The sequence below is a fragment of the Motacilla alba genome, chromosome 4 (assembly GCF_015832195.1).
Source record: "Motacilla alba alba isolate MOTALB_02 chromosome 4, Motacilla_alba_V1.0_pri, whole genome shotgun sequence".
Classification (NCBI taxonomy): Eukaryota; Metazoa; Chordata; class Aves; order Passeriformes; family Motacillidae; genus Motacilla; species Motacilla alba.
Genome location: NC_052019.1, coordinates 36,127,041 through 36,139,587, shown reverse-complemented (window position 1 = coordinate 36,139,587; position 12,547 = coordinate 36,127,041). Strand labels below are relative to the sequence as shown.

General features: G+C 39.1%; 1 protein-coding gene across 3 annotated transcripts in view; it reads left to right on the top strand.

The window, feature by feature from the left end:
• The window catches only part of GALNTL6 (polypeptide N-acetylgalactosaminyltransferase like 6), a 432,689-nt gene that overhangs the window by 354,153 nt on the left and 65,989 nt on the right, over positions 1-12,547 (top strand). For all 3 annotated transcript variants that reach the window (XM_038134223.1, XM_038134222.1, XM_038134220.1), the window contains one exon: positions 3,385-3,568. In XM_038134223.1, coding sequence (XP_037990151.1) covers positions 3,385-3,568 — 184 coding nt within the window. The remainder of the gene's footprint in view (positions 1-3,384; positions 3,569-12,547) is intronic.

Below are 12,547 nucleotides of genomic sequence, written 5' to 3'. Positions count from 1 at the left end.
ATCTAACTTCCGTTTTCAGAATTAACTATCAGCTTTTAGCCCAAAGAAAGACTGAGTTATTTCAGTACTTTCAGGGTATCTAAATGGCTTTGTGGAGCTGAGCCACAGTTGTTTTCAGTTACAGTCCTTTGTTTTGTTTTCTTAAAAATGGGGCTAAAATGTCTTTATTTTCTTTAAGCTTTATTTAGTTTATTTCTTTGCTTAAATGGGCTCTTAAGCTTAGGTAAGACATTCTGAGATACTAGAGAGTTTTGACTGATGCTCGCTGAGTAGGCAGCTGTAGTGATGTAAAAAGGTTGGCAAACAGCTGTTTGTTGTTATTCCTCAGCAGAAGGAAAGATGTGGCTTGGACTCCAGCAGCTGACAGTTTAGTGCAGTGTGAAGTCACAGTTATTGCAGGTAAGAAACTGAGTGGCAAACCAGAGAGGTGCAGGCACATATTTCCTTCTGCTGATGTTGCTGCAGGAGCAGTGAGAGGAGAGATGGACAGCAGATCAGTAGTGACATAGGCTACCGGAACTAGGTTTGTTAAAACAGATTCCTTTCCTGACGAAGAATTGAAAATATATCATGTTCAGATTATACTTAGCAAGTTCTCAAAACACCTGCTTGTTATCCGTCTTCACGACATGTATATGATGTATTGCTTGACAGTGGAGAAACTGAGGGTACAAGTTCTTATGGCAACTCAGAAAACAAGAGATAATTTGCTGAATCACTCAAATTTTGTCACTACCTGTAATCATGTATTTAAGTATGACAATAAAAATATTTGCATTGAAAAATTCTCAAAAAAGGACTATATGCAATTTGGCATTGTTACTTAATCCAGCCCAGTTTGAAATGTGCACTTGAAATTAAAAGAGTACCTGTTTCTCATAGAGATAAAACCTATATTTCTGAGATAATGACTCATCCAATATGGAAAACTTCTGTTTATTGCCATATATGTTTACTCTGCTTGATCCTAAAAGTGCTGAATTCAAATATGTATGTATATATTGGCAAAAATTTCTTGGGAGAAAGCTCTGAGCAATGTTCCTTCCCTCTTCTCCTCAGACTTTCCCTCAAATCTTCAAGATTTTTGCGTGTACAGTGATGCTTATCTGTTTGCTCTTCCCTTTAACTTAAGCCTATATGCAGTGAAATATTGCATGGATATTTTCAGACCAGTAGGAATCTGTAAGGGGATGAGGACTAAAGGCAATGGAAGAGAAACAGTAGAGCATTTCAGCTGTGGCTTTCAGTGTGGCATTAGGAGCAGGTGGAGGAGTGAGCAGTGGCTGATAAAGACAGCAGCATGTTTGCGAATCTAAGTCTGTGATACCACCACACTTGTAAAATGTAAGTTAGCCCTACAGCCTTTTCTTTCTGTTTCTGACATTTATACTGGGGCTATGTTAAAGCTTAAGTAGTATCTATTTAATATTCATTATTTTAGGCATACTGAAGGAAACACTGAGGCTGAAAGTTTGGTTACTTTGTCAGTTGGTGTGCACAACTACAAACACCCTGGTTTTATCAAAAGGCAAGATTTTCCTGTGGTTCCTTATATCTAAAATATTTTGGGGGCTGAGAAGTAAGTTCTGCAGAAACATACTAAGGCAGGTAAGCATCATCATACTTGCAGAATTCTTGACAGGGTTGCAGAAATGAAGACTGGGATTGAGCTTGAGCATTGCTCCAAAAAATCTCCCCCTGACTATCTCTACATGTGACTTGGAGACTTGAAATCCGTCAGTGTATTTAAAGATAGCAGCTTTTAAAGATGAAGAGAAGGATGCTAAAGCATTAAGAGTCTACCTTTCACCTGCTCCAGAAAAATCAATCCCATTTAGTTTCTCTACTCCAATCAATTTAGAAGAGGGGATCAGAGACAGATTGTTATAAGCCCTATAACTATTAGGAGGGCCATCACAGGAAAGAGATTATGTAAAAGTGACTTTATATAATGATCACAGATAACACTATACAGTGGGCCAATGAATGTAATTATATTTGGCAATAGCAACAGTAATGCAGCCATTATGTCTGTGATGAGTTTCCTAGAATTTTGTGAGATCCTGTGCCTTAAATTTATTTCACTATTAAAGAATAAGGATGTAAAAACCTGCTGAACTTCCAGTCACAGTAATTTCTCACTAGCAGCATTGATCCCTGATTTGGACAGTGTTTCAAAATTTAAACTTCTGAAAATAAATATAAAAACCCAGATGTTTTGTGAAAATAATCTTTTTTCCTTAACTCCAGTCCTGCAGAAGCATGGAAGCAGAATCTGTATTATTAATCATTATACCAGTATTACCGGCCTTCCTATCTAAGTGTTCAATCCACACTTAGCCCTCTGATTATTTTTAGGGTATTACCAAGCATCAGTGAAATCCAAACAACAAAATCAAAGAACAAAAAAAACCAAATTTTCCACATAGGCCCTAAAATGTACTAAATAACATAAAGAATCTAAGCTGCCATTCAGAGAAATAGCTTTATTATACCTGAATTTTTAAGATTTTAGGGATTTTCTGAGGGTTCATAGGTAGTTTTTTACTGTCCTTTCATGTCAACACATCTATAGGTTTTCTCTGTGCTTCCTCATTTCAAATCATTATTCCTCTGTGTAGTTCTTGATGTTGGCCTATCTTCTTTACTTGTCTTTCTTTTCAGAGGAGCTCTATAGGATTAAGCAATAGGATTCACCAAAGCAGACTCAGTCCCAGCTAGGAATGGGAATTTGATTTAGTCTCACAGTTCTAATTTTTCTTTAAAGCAAAACTAAACTCCTTTCTTTAGAAAGCAGGTAAGAATAATACTGTGGAGCCTTCTTTATAACTCAAAGATTGGTACAAAAAAAAAAAAAGGACACGAGCTCTGTTTTTCTCTTTGTGTTGGAGTTTGCCTTTAATTTGGAGCATTTGATTTCAAAGCTGATGCACTCTACAGCCACAGGAACAGTGACTGAATGGTTGCAAGGGCTGAAATTCACATTTAGGAATAAATCTCTCTCTCAGGGGCTTCCCAAACACACTCCCCACAGATGAGGGGGTATTTTTACCATTTGCTTGCTGGCTTGTCCCATAGCTGACAGACTAGGGATGGCTCAGAGTAGCAATGAGAGAGAGATGCAGATGACTGGACTCCTGTGGGTCTCACAGGGATGTGCTTCCCTTTAAAGAACCATAAATACTTCTAATCATTGCCCAACTGCATTAATTCTACTTTAAATAAAGGTTTGATACAGATTGGAAAAACGAAATTATTGGGGGGCCAGAGGGCACAAAGCAAACAATCTTCAAACATCAGAAACCTGTGGGACTCACTTTGCAGTAGTATGATAGATGGCTTGACGAGACATGCCGTTTCCTATTTTCTACTTTCATTTTTCAGACCAGATTGCACTTAACCACAAAACCATCGTGTGTCCTATGATCGATGTCATTGACCACAATCACTTTGGCTACGAGGCGCAGGCGGGGGATGCCATGCGAGGAGCTTTTGACTGGGAAATGTACTACAAAAGAATTCCGATTCCTCCAGAGCTCCAGAGAGCTGATCCCAGCGACCCCTTTGAGTAAGTAGCGATAAAGGGGAGAGTGGGAACATGAAGAAGGGAGAGCAAAAAGTGTTAACTGTAGCAGAATCCAAGCCCAGATGTTTCCATGTAGGCCACTTTCTGCTAATGAAAGGTAGGGGAAGAAAACACCTGAAAACTAGGAAAAAGATCAAGGCAACGGTTTGTAGAATGCGCAAGCTGTGCATAGAAACACAACCTGGCTCAGTGACTGTACATAAGAGACAGGCACATACTTGTAGTTAAGTATTGGCATCAGACAAGACGTGATTGCAATGGCAGGTATTCTCTTTATTTCACAGAAACTGTATTTAATGTTTTATTTGGTGGAGATTGATGCAATATATGCATTGGCAGTTGAGTCCACGTTACACCAGCAGATGTTTTGTTTATAACTGGTGATATGGCTGCTGTATATGCAGTGCTGTAACTTAAACACGGAGCTGTCAGACCTGAACACTGTCAAGATGATTTGTAAATAGTCTTAGATAAGACAGCCTCTGATCCCAGTATTGTAGAGATCAGTTCATTCACAGAAACTATCTTCCTTCTTTTCACAAAGTTACATCCTTTTTTCTTATCATTTCTTATAATTATTCTCACATAAGGATCAGCTTGGATTAATCCTTATCAAAAGGCAAAGAACAGACAGACAGACATGGTTCTAATGTGGGAAAGTCTCCAGGTCTCTCACATAAGCACAACCCAGCAGGGCTGCCAGTAGGGCAGGCTCTGACACTCATTAGCCCTGGCTGAACCTCCACACTGTAGGTTATGGCAGCTTGAAACCTCAGCATTCTCCCCTTCCCAAAGCAAAACCTGGAAACAATAGCAACAGGAGAACTGGGTCACTGATCCTAATATCCAGGGAATGGCCAGCAGGGAGGAGTAGGTAACTGTGACTTTTGGGGCTCATTTTCATTTTTGTACTTGTTCCTTTTTGCTTATCTCCATCCAGGCCCTTCAGTCTTCATCTTGCATTAGCCTAAGTGCTGATGAAGTACTTTACATCAGGTGCCAAAGTGACACTTTGTGTCACTGATCAGGTGGGAGATTCAGGCAAGCCCTGCCTTAGCCTCAGATTTTTGACAGCAGTTTAAATTTAGTATGGCTCGCACCTAAAATTGCTCCAGCCTTCAAGTTCTAAGGATGGCAGACCAGGTTTATTATAAAATTATTTATTTATTGAATAGATAGGAGACAACAGACAAAAGGCCTTAAAGAGAGTTACTTATTACACAGTATAAAACAAAGAGAACTATGGATTGCATAAAACAGTGCACAATATAGAGGTACCTTTATTAAAGCTAGCAAAGAACTAGTATATATAGGAGTAAATGTAATTTACCACCAAAATAATGATAGTGTACAGAGTGCTTTCACTCAGCTCCCAGGAGAGTAACCATAAGGTAGGCGTGCCAGCTTTGGGGAGAAAGCCTCACACATTTCCAGGGAACATGCAGAAGATTTCTGCTTTGTGAAAGTTTACTGTAGCCTTTATAGTTTGTTAAGTGAACTGTCAGTCAGAAATTCCAGCTTACCTTTCCAGATCTCACTTCCACAGCAAGATATCTATTGACAGCTGGAAACATTACTTTCATGGTGTCAAAAAAAACCTCACTGCAAGACAATCTGTCTTGATTGAGTTATTTCACCAATTAGCAAGCGCTCGTGAAGGGCAAGATGCCCTGAGTTCACCAGCTAACAAGACAGAGATAAGCTCTTCTGAAGGGCGAGATGCCCTTCTGCATCTTTCCACAACACAGATGCAGCTAGTGCAATCACATAACACTGCAGAGCTGCTAGATCTTCAATTGCTCTAAGTCTTCTTGGTCCTCTGAGCCGTTGTAGTTTCTTGGCACTTACTGAATGTAACCTTTGTATAATTTGGTTCAGCATTCAAAGTTTGTATAAGTAAAACTTCTCTATTGCCAGCCTAGCCACAGGGTTGCTTGTCAGTTGTTTCACATTTGCTGTTTGTAGTTTGCATCTTGTAAAATCTTGTCAAGAGAGGACTAAAGAGGAATTTCTCATAGGAAACTTCGTAGAAAGATGAGGTTTTGTGCAGTAGAGAATAGATGCAGTGGCTTTGCATGAACTGCTGTTCCACTCAGCATTTGATACCCACCTCGCCCTGCCAGGGTAAAGACACAGGCAGATAAATAGCTTCTCAAGGAACAGCATATAGTACAGTGCAGCCTATAAATCTCTTGTAATCTGAGTAGTTGTCAGGTGGAAAGACCTCCCTGTTCTTACACAAATCAGTGAGAGTCATCCTTTGTTTTCCCCATAACAGGATGCACATCAGAGCGATGCTGCTGGAAAAGCAGCATCGCTCAAGGAGCCATCATGTCTGTCCCCACACATGCCAGCAGGACTGAAGGCTGGCTGAGCTAGGACAATATGCTTGCTTAAAAGTACCCTCAGCCTAAAATGGCAAATGGGAATAGATATGTTTTAAATAATCAGTATGAATTTTGCTTAGGGGAAAGATTATTTTTTCATTCAAAGTCAGTACTGCTCCTCTCCTATGGCCTTCTCTGCTGAGACCTCAAGTTTTTAATACCTTGCTTACAACAAACACTGTAAACATTGCAAACCATTTTACCTATCAGTAACTTAATTGACCAAGACAGCTTCTGTGAAATAAAAGATACAGATTCCTTTCGTTAAATATGCACTAAAACTAGAAATTGCTTCAGCCAGCACCATAATTATTATGCTACTATTTTGTAAGCAGTAAGGATTTTTTTTTAATTTAGGTTAAATATTTTACTGTTAGTATCGTAATAGTTTTATTTCTTGCCAGCAGAGTCAGATCCGAGATGATCCCTAATGAACTGGAAAATTGCCAGCATTTTTAGTAAAACACCAGCAAATAATGGATACATGATCCAGAAAGTGTGCTGATGAGTTTTCCCCTCACTTAAAATGCCAATGCAGTATATGTATGAAGCAGAAAAGGTCACATCAGCCTAAGAAATAATGCACATAAAACCAGATCAAGAAGATACAGATACAGAAGACCTAAGAGCAGTTGTTGTATTATCTGCATGGTACATTTGCTTTCCATCTGCACATGATCAAAGTACTGCTGCAGCAGACACCAGCAGCATGTTTGCAGCTGACACAACCAGCTGAAGTGTTGGCAGGTAGACTCTTGGTATGACAGGAGCACGAATCTTACTAAGCTCCAATGCCAGCCAGCTCAATTATTGTTTTGGAATTAATCTTTTCCCACGTTTAATTTTTTTTTTTTTTTTAATAGTATTCCACTGTGGTCAGTTTTGATCAGGTGCTCTCCCATTAGACACCATCTATCTCAACATGGTCTTCCAGTTCAAAATCCATCTTGTAAAGAGACATTCTCATCCATTTGTGGTGTGATTGTCATCATGATTTATTGTTCCTCTACCTGCAGTGCCACTTGGGCCGGCATCTCCATCCTTTGCTGTGACAGAACTTGGAGCTTCACTGCAGCTCTCAGCTTTTTCTGATGTACACTCTCACCCATTCTCAGGCCCTCTGCAGTTGTTCACAACAAGTAGCTTTACACCAAGATGTGGCTTGATGTTTATGGCTTTAAGACTGCAAAATGCTCTCAAATCTTCCAGTGTCAAATTTGGGTACAGATGATGTACTAGCACCAACCAGGGAGTCACATGACAAATTTGTAACTGCTCTTGGATCAGGCAGCATTCATGCACAAATTTTATTAGTTTGGGTCACATATAGTTTGTCATTGGCATGCCAAATTTCCCATAGGTTTCACTGAACCGAACTACAGCCATTTGAAATGTATTTTCAGTCAGAGCTCCCATATGAATTATTGGATATTTTTCTATGCTCACCGCAGCGTGTAGGAAAATTTAACAACTATTCCATAAATGGATGTCATGTCGCTTTTAAGATTAGTGATTTTTTTGAAATATCTGTGTAACTGTTTTTCAGGATATATTAAATCCTTATAGGCATGGAAGCTGGACTTCTCCTCTAATAGGTTGCCTTCTCATCCAGACATTAAGTCTGCGAACTCCTTGATTTCCCTTTTTCATGTGCCACAGAAACGAGAGGTTTTACATTGCATTCAACTGATCTGTCCCAGTTGCAGATCATCACAGTGACTGTAGCAATTTTCGTCTTGCAATTTGCATGCAACTACCTGAACATACTCTGAAGCTTCATGCTATTTTCCTCTGCTGCATCTCAGGTTGTGCAAACAACTCAAATTGGTGTTCTGATGCATGGTGGGAAATTGTCAGACGATTGTGGAATCATGATTATGTCATGATGATGCTCACTGTCTTGATGCCAGGATCAGCGATCATTCAGCAGAATTGGAGATCACTTGGAACGTTTTATTGTAGTCTATAAGCAGGGAGGACCAGAGATGTTTATCTGCTTTGTGACAAGGGTCATCTTGGCTTATCATCTCCTGCTGGTTCATTCCTCTGTCTTGGCAGAGGTGTGAGAGCTTGCCCTTACAAGACACGTAGGTTTGGGGCATAAGAGCATACTCCTCTGTGGCTGTTCCTTTCCATGGTGCAGGCGCTCTGGTCTCCAGGGGAGTTTGCCTAACCCAGGCAATCGCCACTTAAACTAATGGGATAACCTTGTTACTAAAATGGACTGTGATACACAGCATGTCAGTTTATATGATTTAATAGCCTGTCTGAGCTAAAAGCTCTGTGGAAGTTCAAAGTGGAGGTTTGATATGCTCGGGCCTGCTGGGGATGACTGCTCTTTATTTCCTGGCAGCACTTAACGTTATATCAATTCATGGTATCACATGCCTGATCTGAAAACTGGCATCAGTTTCATGCCAGCTGCAACATACTTTTAACTGGACAAGAAAACATCATTTCAACTCAAAAAACTATTTGGAAGGGGCTGCAGAGCTCCTTGGAGCAGTTTTATGGTGGTGTAACTTTATGATGCAAGAAGGAGAGAAAGGTGCAGGTGAGACCTAACAACATTGCTATTGAATTGCAACTCAAGATGGAAAATTTAACCAATGAGAGAAGTGTTGTGCTATTTACTGGATGCCAAGACTCCTAGCACCTATCTGAGGAAGTTAGAAGTGTTTTGGTGTGAGGTCACTCCCTACTCTCCAAGAGTTCTTTGCCTTCCAGTTTAGAGCTGTGATCTCCAGGCCTCCCTGACGGGAGACAGAGCTGAAGAGACATGTAACTCTAGCAAAGGACTAGGACAGCAGTTTTGCAAATACTGGCCTGTTCAAGCAAGTAGAAACAACTTTGGAATATCTGACATTTTAGTACCTATACTCAGTTTCCTATTTATAATATAGAAATAGAATCACTCCACCATCCCAAGGCTCTCACAGTAATAGGAGCCACTTATGTTTAATGGATATACTTTTGGGTAAAATTTTGGACATGATCAAGGGATAAAATTGGGTGATCGGTACATTTTTCCTTTCCCTTTCATCACAGGTTCTCAACCTTGAATGTAATTTATGACCCTAATGTAGCTAGTTGTGTGTAAAGATTGGAAGGTTACTTGACATTTTCTGTTGAATTGCGTACCTAAAATCACATTATTATTTTGCAAACTGTCATCAGGATGCTCTTTTTTTTGAAGTTGATATACACTTAGAAATACTCTTTTTCTGCAGCTCCTTACTTTCAGTATTTAAATACATACTTTTTACAACATGTTCATGCAAAGAAAGCCTTTGCTAAGACTACATTTCAAATCTGACAAGTACTTTTACAATTTTATTATCGTTTCCTGAAGTTCAGAAAGTGCTTTGGACAATGATTTCTGTTCTATAGCTCCCAGAGCTTTATAGCCTATGTCTTTTATGGCTGATTTCTCCCTATAAACATATTCATAAAACCTTTCACAACCAGAAACAATAATCTATTTTTTTAAAGCCTGAGTATAATCTACTGTTTTGAACTGTGCAGCAAGAATGTTCTATGCAAAGGAATTATTCTACAGTGAAGCAGTCTCCAACCAGTGCTAGTTTGTGTAAGTTATGGTCTTGATTTATTGTTTTGACAAGCTATGGTCTGTAAAAGAGTGCTAGTGGAGATAACAATAGTGGATATAAAAATAGCTTTTACAAACTGTCATCTACCCGTGGCTCCTGGAAATCTCAGAATTTTTTTACAATGAGAGATATTGACACTAACACAGAATTTGTGGGTATGCGTATGCTCATATTGAATCATTTTCTCTTACCTTTGATAGGATTTCAGTGTAGAGGTACTGTACAACCAGTTCATTGTCTCCGCGGACCAGTTCAGAGGAGAGAACTCTACAGAGAGGGTAACCTGTCAGAATGAAAAAAAAATCAAGGATAAAATGCTGCTGCTTGTTTAATTTTAATTTTCAATCAAGGAAATCAATCACTAATCAAGTTCTTCATGCTAGTTGAATTGGGTAGATTCAGATTTGATACACAACCTTTCACTGAAATGGTCATTGTGGCTCATGCCAGCCAAGACAAAAGAGTATTAATTTTGCTCCTAATGCCTAAACTCATATTTCCAATTTTCTTTAATCCTTGGGGCATCATATTTAGCATAAAAATATAAACACCTTGAGTATAATGCTTCTAGAGCTGTTAGCCTGCTGCTTCACACAAGTATCAACTTTGGAGCTTGACAGTCTATATGCCCATATGCTGGGGCAGATTCATAGAATGGGTCACGAATACTACCAGTAATTAGAAAATTAAGTAGCTCCTGGGCATGATTTTAATATGTCTTTACATAAAAAAGACTAGGATGGTGGCCAAGAAGAAGAGAGCTATGTTGCTCAGTGCATACAGGTGGGCTATTTAAAACTACAACCATACTGTTGATACAGATGGCTTCACTTTGAAAATTATAAAATCATGTCTGAGCAGTTTTCCATAAAGAAAAATAAGTCAGCTTTTTAAAGCGATTCTTTCTATTCTTATTTATATATTTAAAGCCATTTTCTCTAGAACGTTCATGCAGAATTTGGTGACACCTAAGAGAGAGAAAACCAACATCCTCTCTTACATTTTATAGTGTTTATCAGCATAAATTTGGGAGCAACCTCTGCATCCACTTAGTTGTTATGGTTTATTTAAAGAATGATCTGCTGCTGTCTAAAACCTCAATCTAGTGCTGCAGTTGCTTCCAACAGAAGAAAGCACAAAGCCGGAACCAATTAATTTTATGGAATTGCTCTGTGCCAGACCCCTTTCAAATGTGTCCATTGATGCAAGTTCCATACATGTTCATTGGCCCAGGTTTATTAATATTCTTTTGCATCTGTCCAGGGTGGGATGTGTGTGTCATTTATCCCTTGCTCTGTGAGGTCTGCAGGAGCTCCGCAGTATCACAGTGCTTTCCTCCAATGCCCGTGGTTCTTTTTTCAGAGGCAGTGATCAACTAAGCATGACGTAGAAGCATCCTCACTTGCCAAAATATACCTTCTGATTTTTTTTGACTCTGCATGGAATAAATCTGCCTGTCCAGCTATCTTGGTGTAGCCCTGAGGTAATGGGATATTTCTGGCTTCCACTCTGAAAAAATTAGTCTGTCAATGCAATGTGCATGAAAAAAGAGGAGATGGGAAAGAAATTTGTATATAGGCAGTGTTTCAGTACTATTCTTACAATATCCAATCAGAAATTTTCCTGCCACACCTTTAACCCCTTCAAATTCTTAATCACGTACACTGCACAGTGGGAGCAGATCTTTTAAGTACTTGAGGATTCATGTCAGATAAGTTCATTGTTCATTTTCAAGTAAATTATATTCTTTTCCTTCAGTCTCTCTAAATAAATGATGTTTTCTAGATCTCCAATGATTATCTTTGGTCCTCTGCAAACTGTTTCCATCCTGAGAGGGTACAGCACCAGCCAAAGTCTTACCATTGCCTGGTGGAATAGAAGGATGACTTTGCCTCTCTCAGAGGCTATGTTCCTGTTTACATTTCCTTGACAGTATTGATTCATGCCAGGCTTGTGCTCTGGTGTAACCTCCACATCATTTTCTGCAGGACTGGTATCTAGCCAAGTATTCATCATCCTACTCTTGTAATTCAGATTTTACATGTGTAGAGGCAAGGCATTTATATTCATATCTATTTCAAGTGTCATGTCCAAAAGAGTGATCTATCTTCATTTTCTATAGATCAGTGTGATATTTTGTATCTGCACATTTGGATTTTTTTTTCCTTTCTTTACTTCACTTTTCCAATTTGCTGTGATTTTTAAATTCTGCTTAACCCTCCAGTTGTTTACAGCCTATTGCAATGTTACTTGAGCTTTACTTGAGGTTTGTGCAAATGGCAAATCCTGTGCTAAATCCTGATTATAATAATGTCTGTTTGGTCCCTGCCAGAAATCGAGACACACGGAGTCCCTGGCTTTCCAACAATCCATTTCCTCAGCCAGAAATGCAGCCTGTTCCACACTGTGGCCCTTGAAAATTTGTCAGCTTCCTGCTAAGCAAACCTTTATAAAATGGTACCAAAGAATTCTTTCACATTCTGTAGATGACATCTGATTTACAAAACAATAGCAGCTTGCTCTTTAGGTTCATTTCCAGCCTTGAGATCAAGGCTAGGACTCCATGGACACATGTTCCAATTTGATCCAGTTATGCACAAAGCCCTCCACTCCATGGAGCTGCTGAATTGCACCATGCAGATTTTAATGCAACATTGACCCAGATCAGATACAGGGCGATGTCTGCAGATGATCGCAAGACAAATTCCATTTTGATTTTGGATTATAGGATATCAGCAGCTTTAGCATCTCTTTGACATTAATTATGTACCTTCCATATTTCTGCAGTTTTTAACCCTGGCAGTTTATCTGTGAATCAGGTTATTTATCTCAGACTTGAGTGAGAAAAGTGAAAACATATTTTGTTTACAGTCTTAGGAGAGTTGAGTATAATTATTGACCTGATGAGTACCTTATTCTGAATTATCCCCCGACAAACTAGCATCTGTTTCATTTTCATGTAA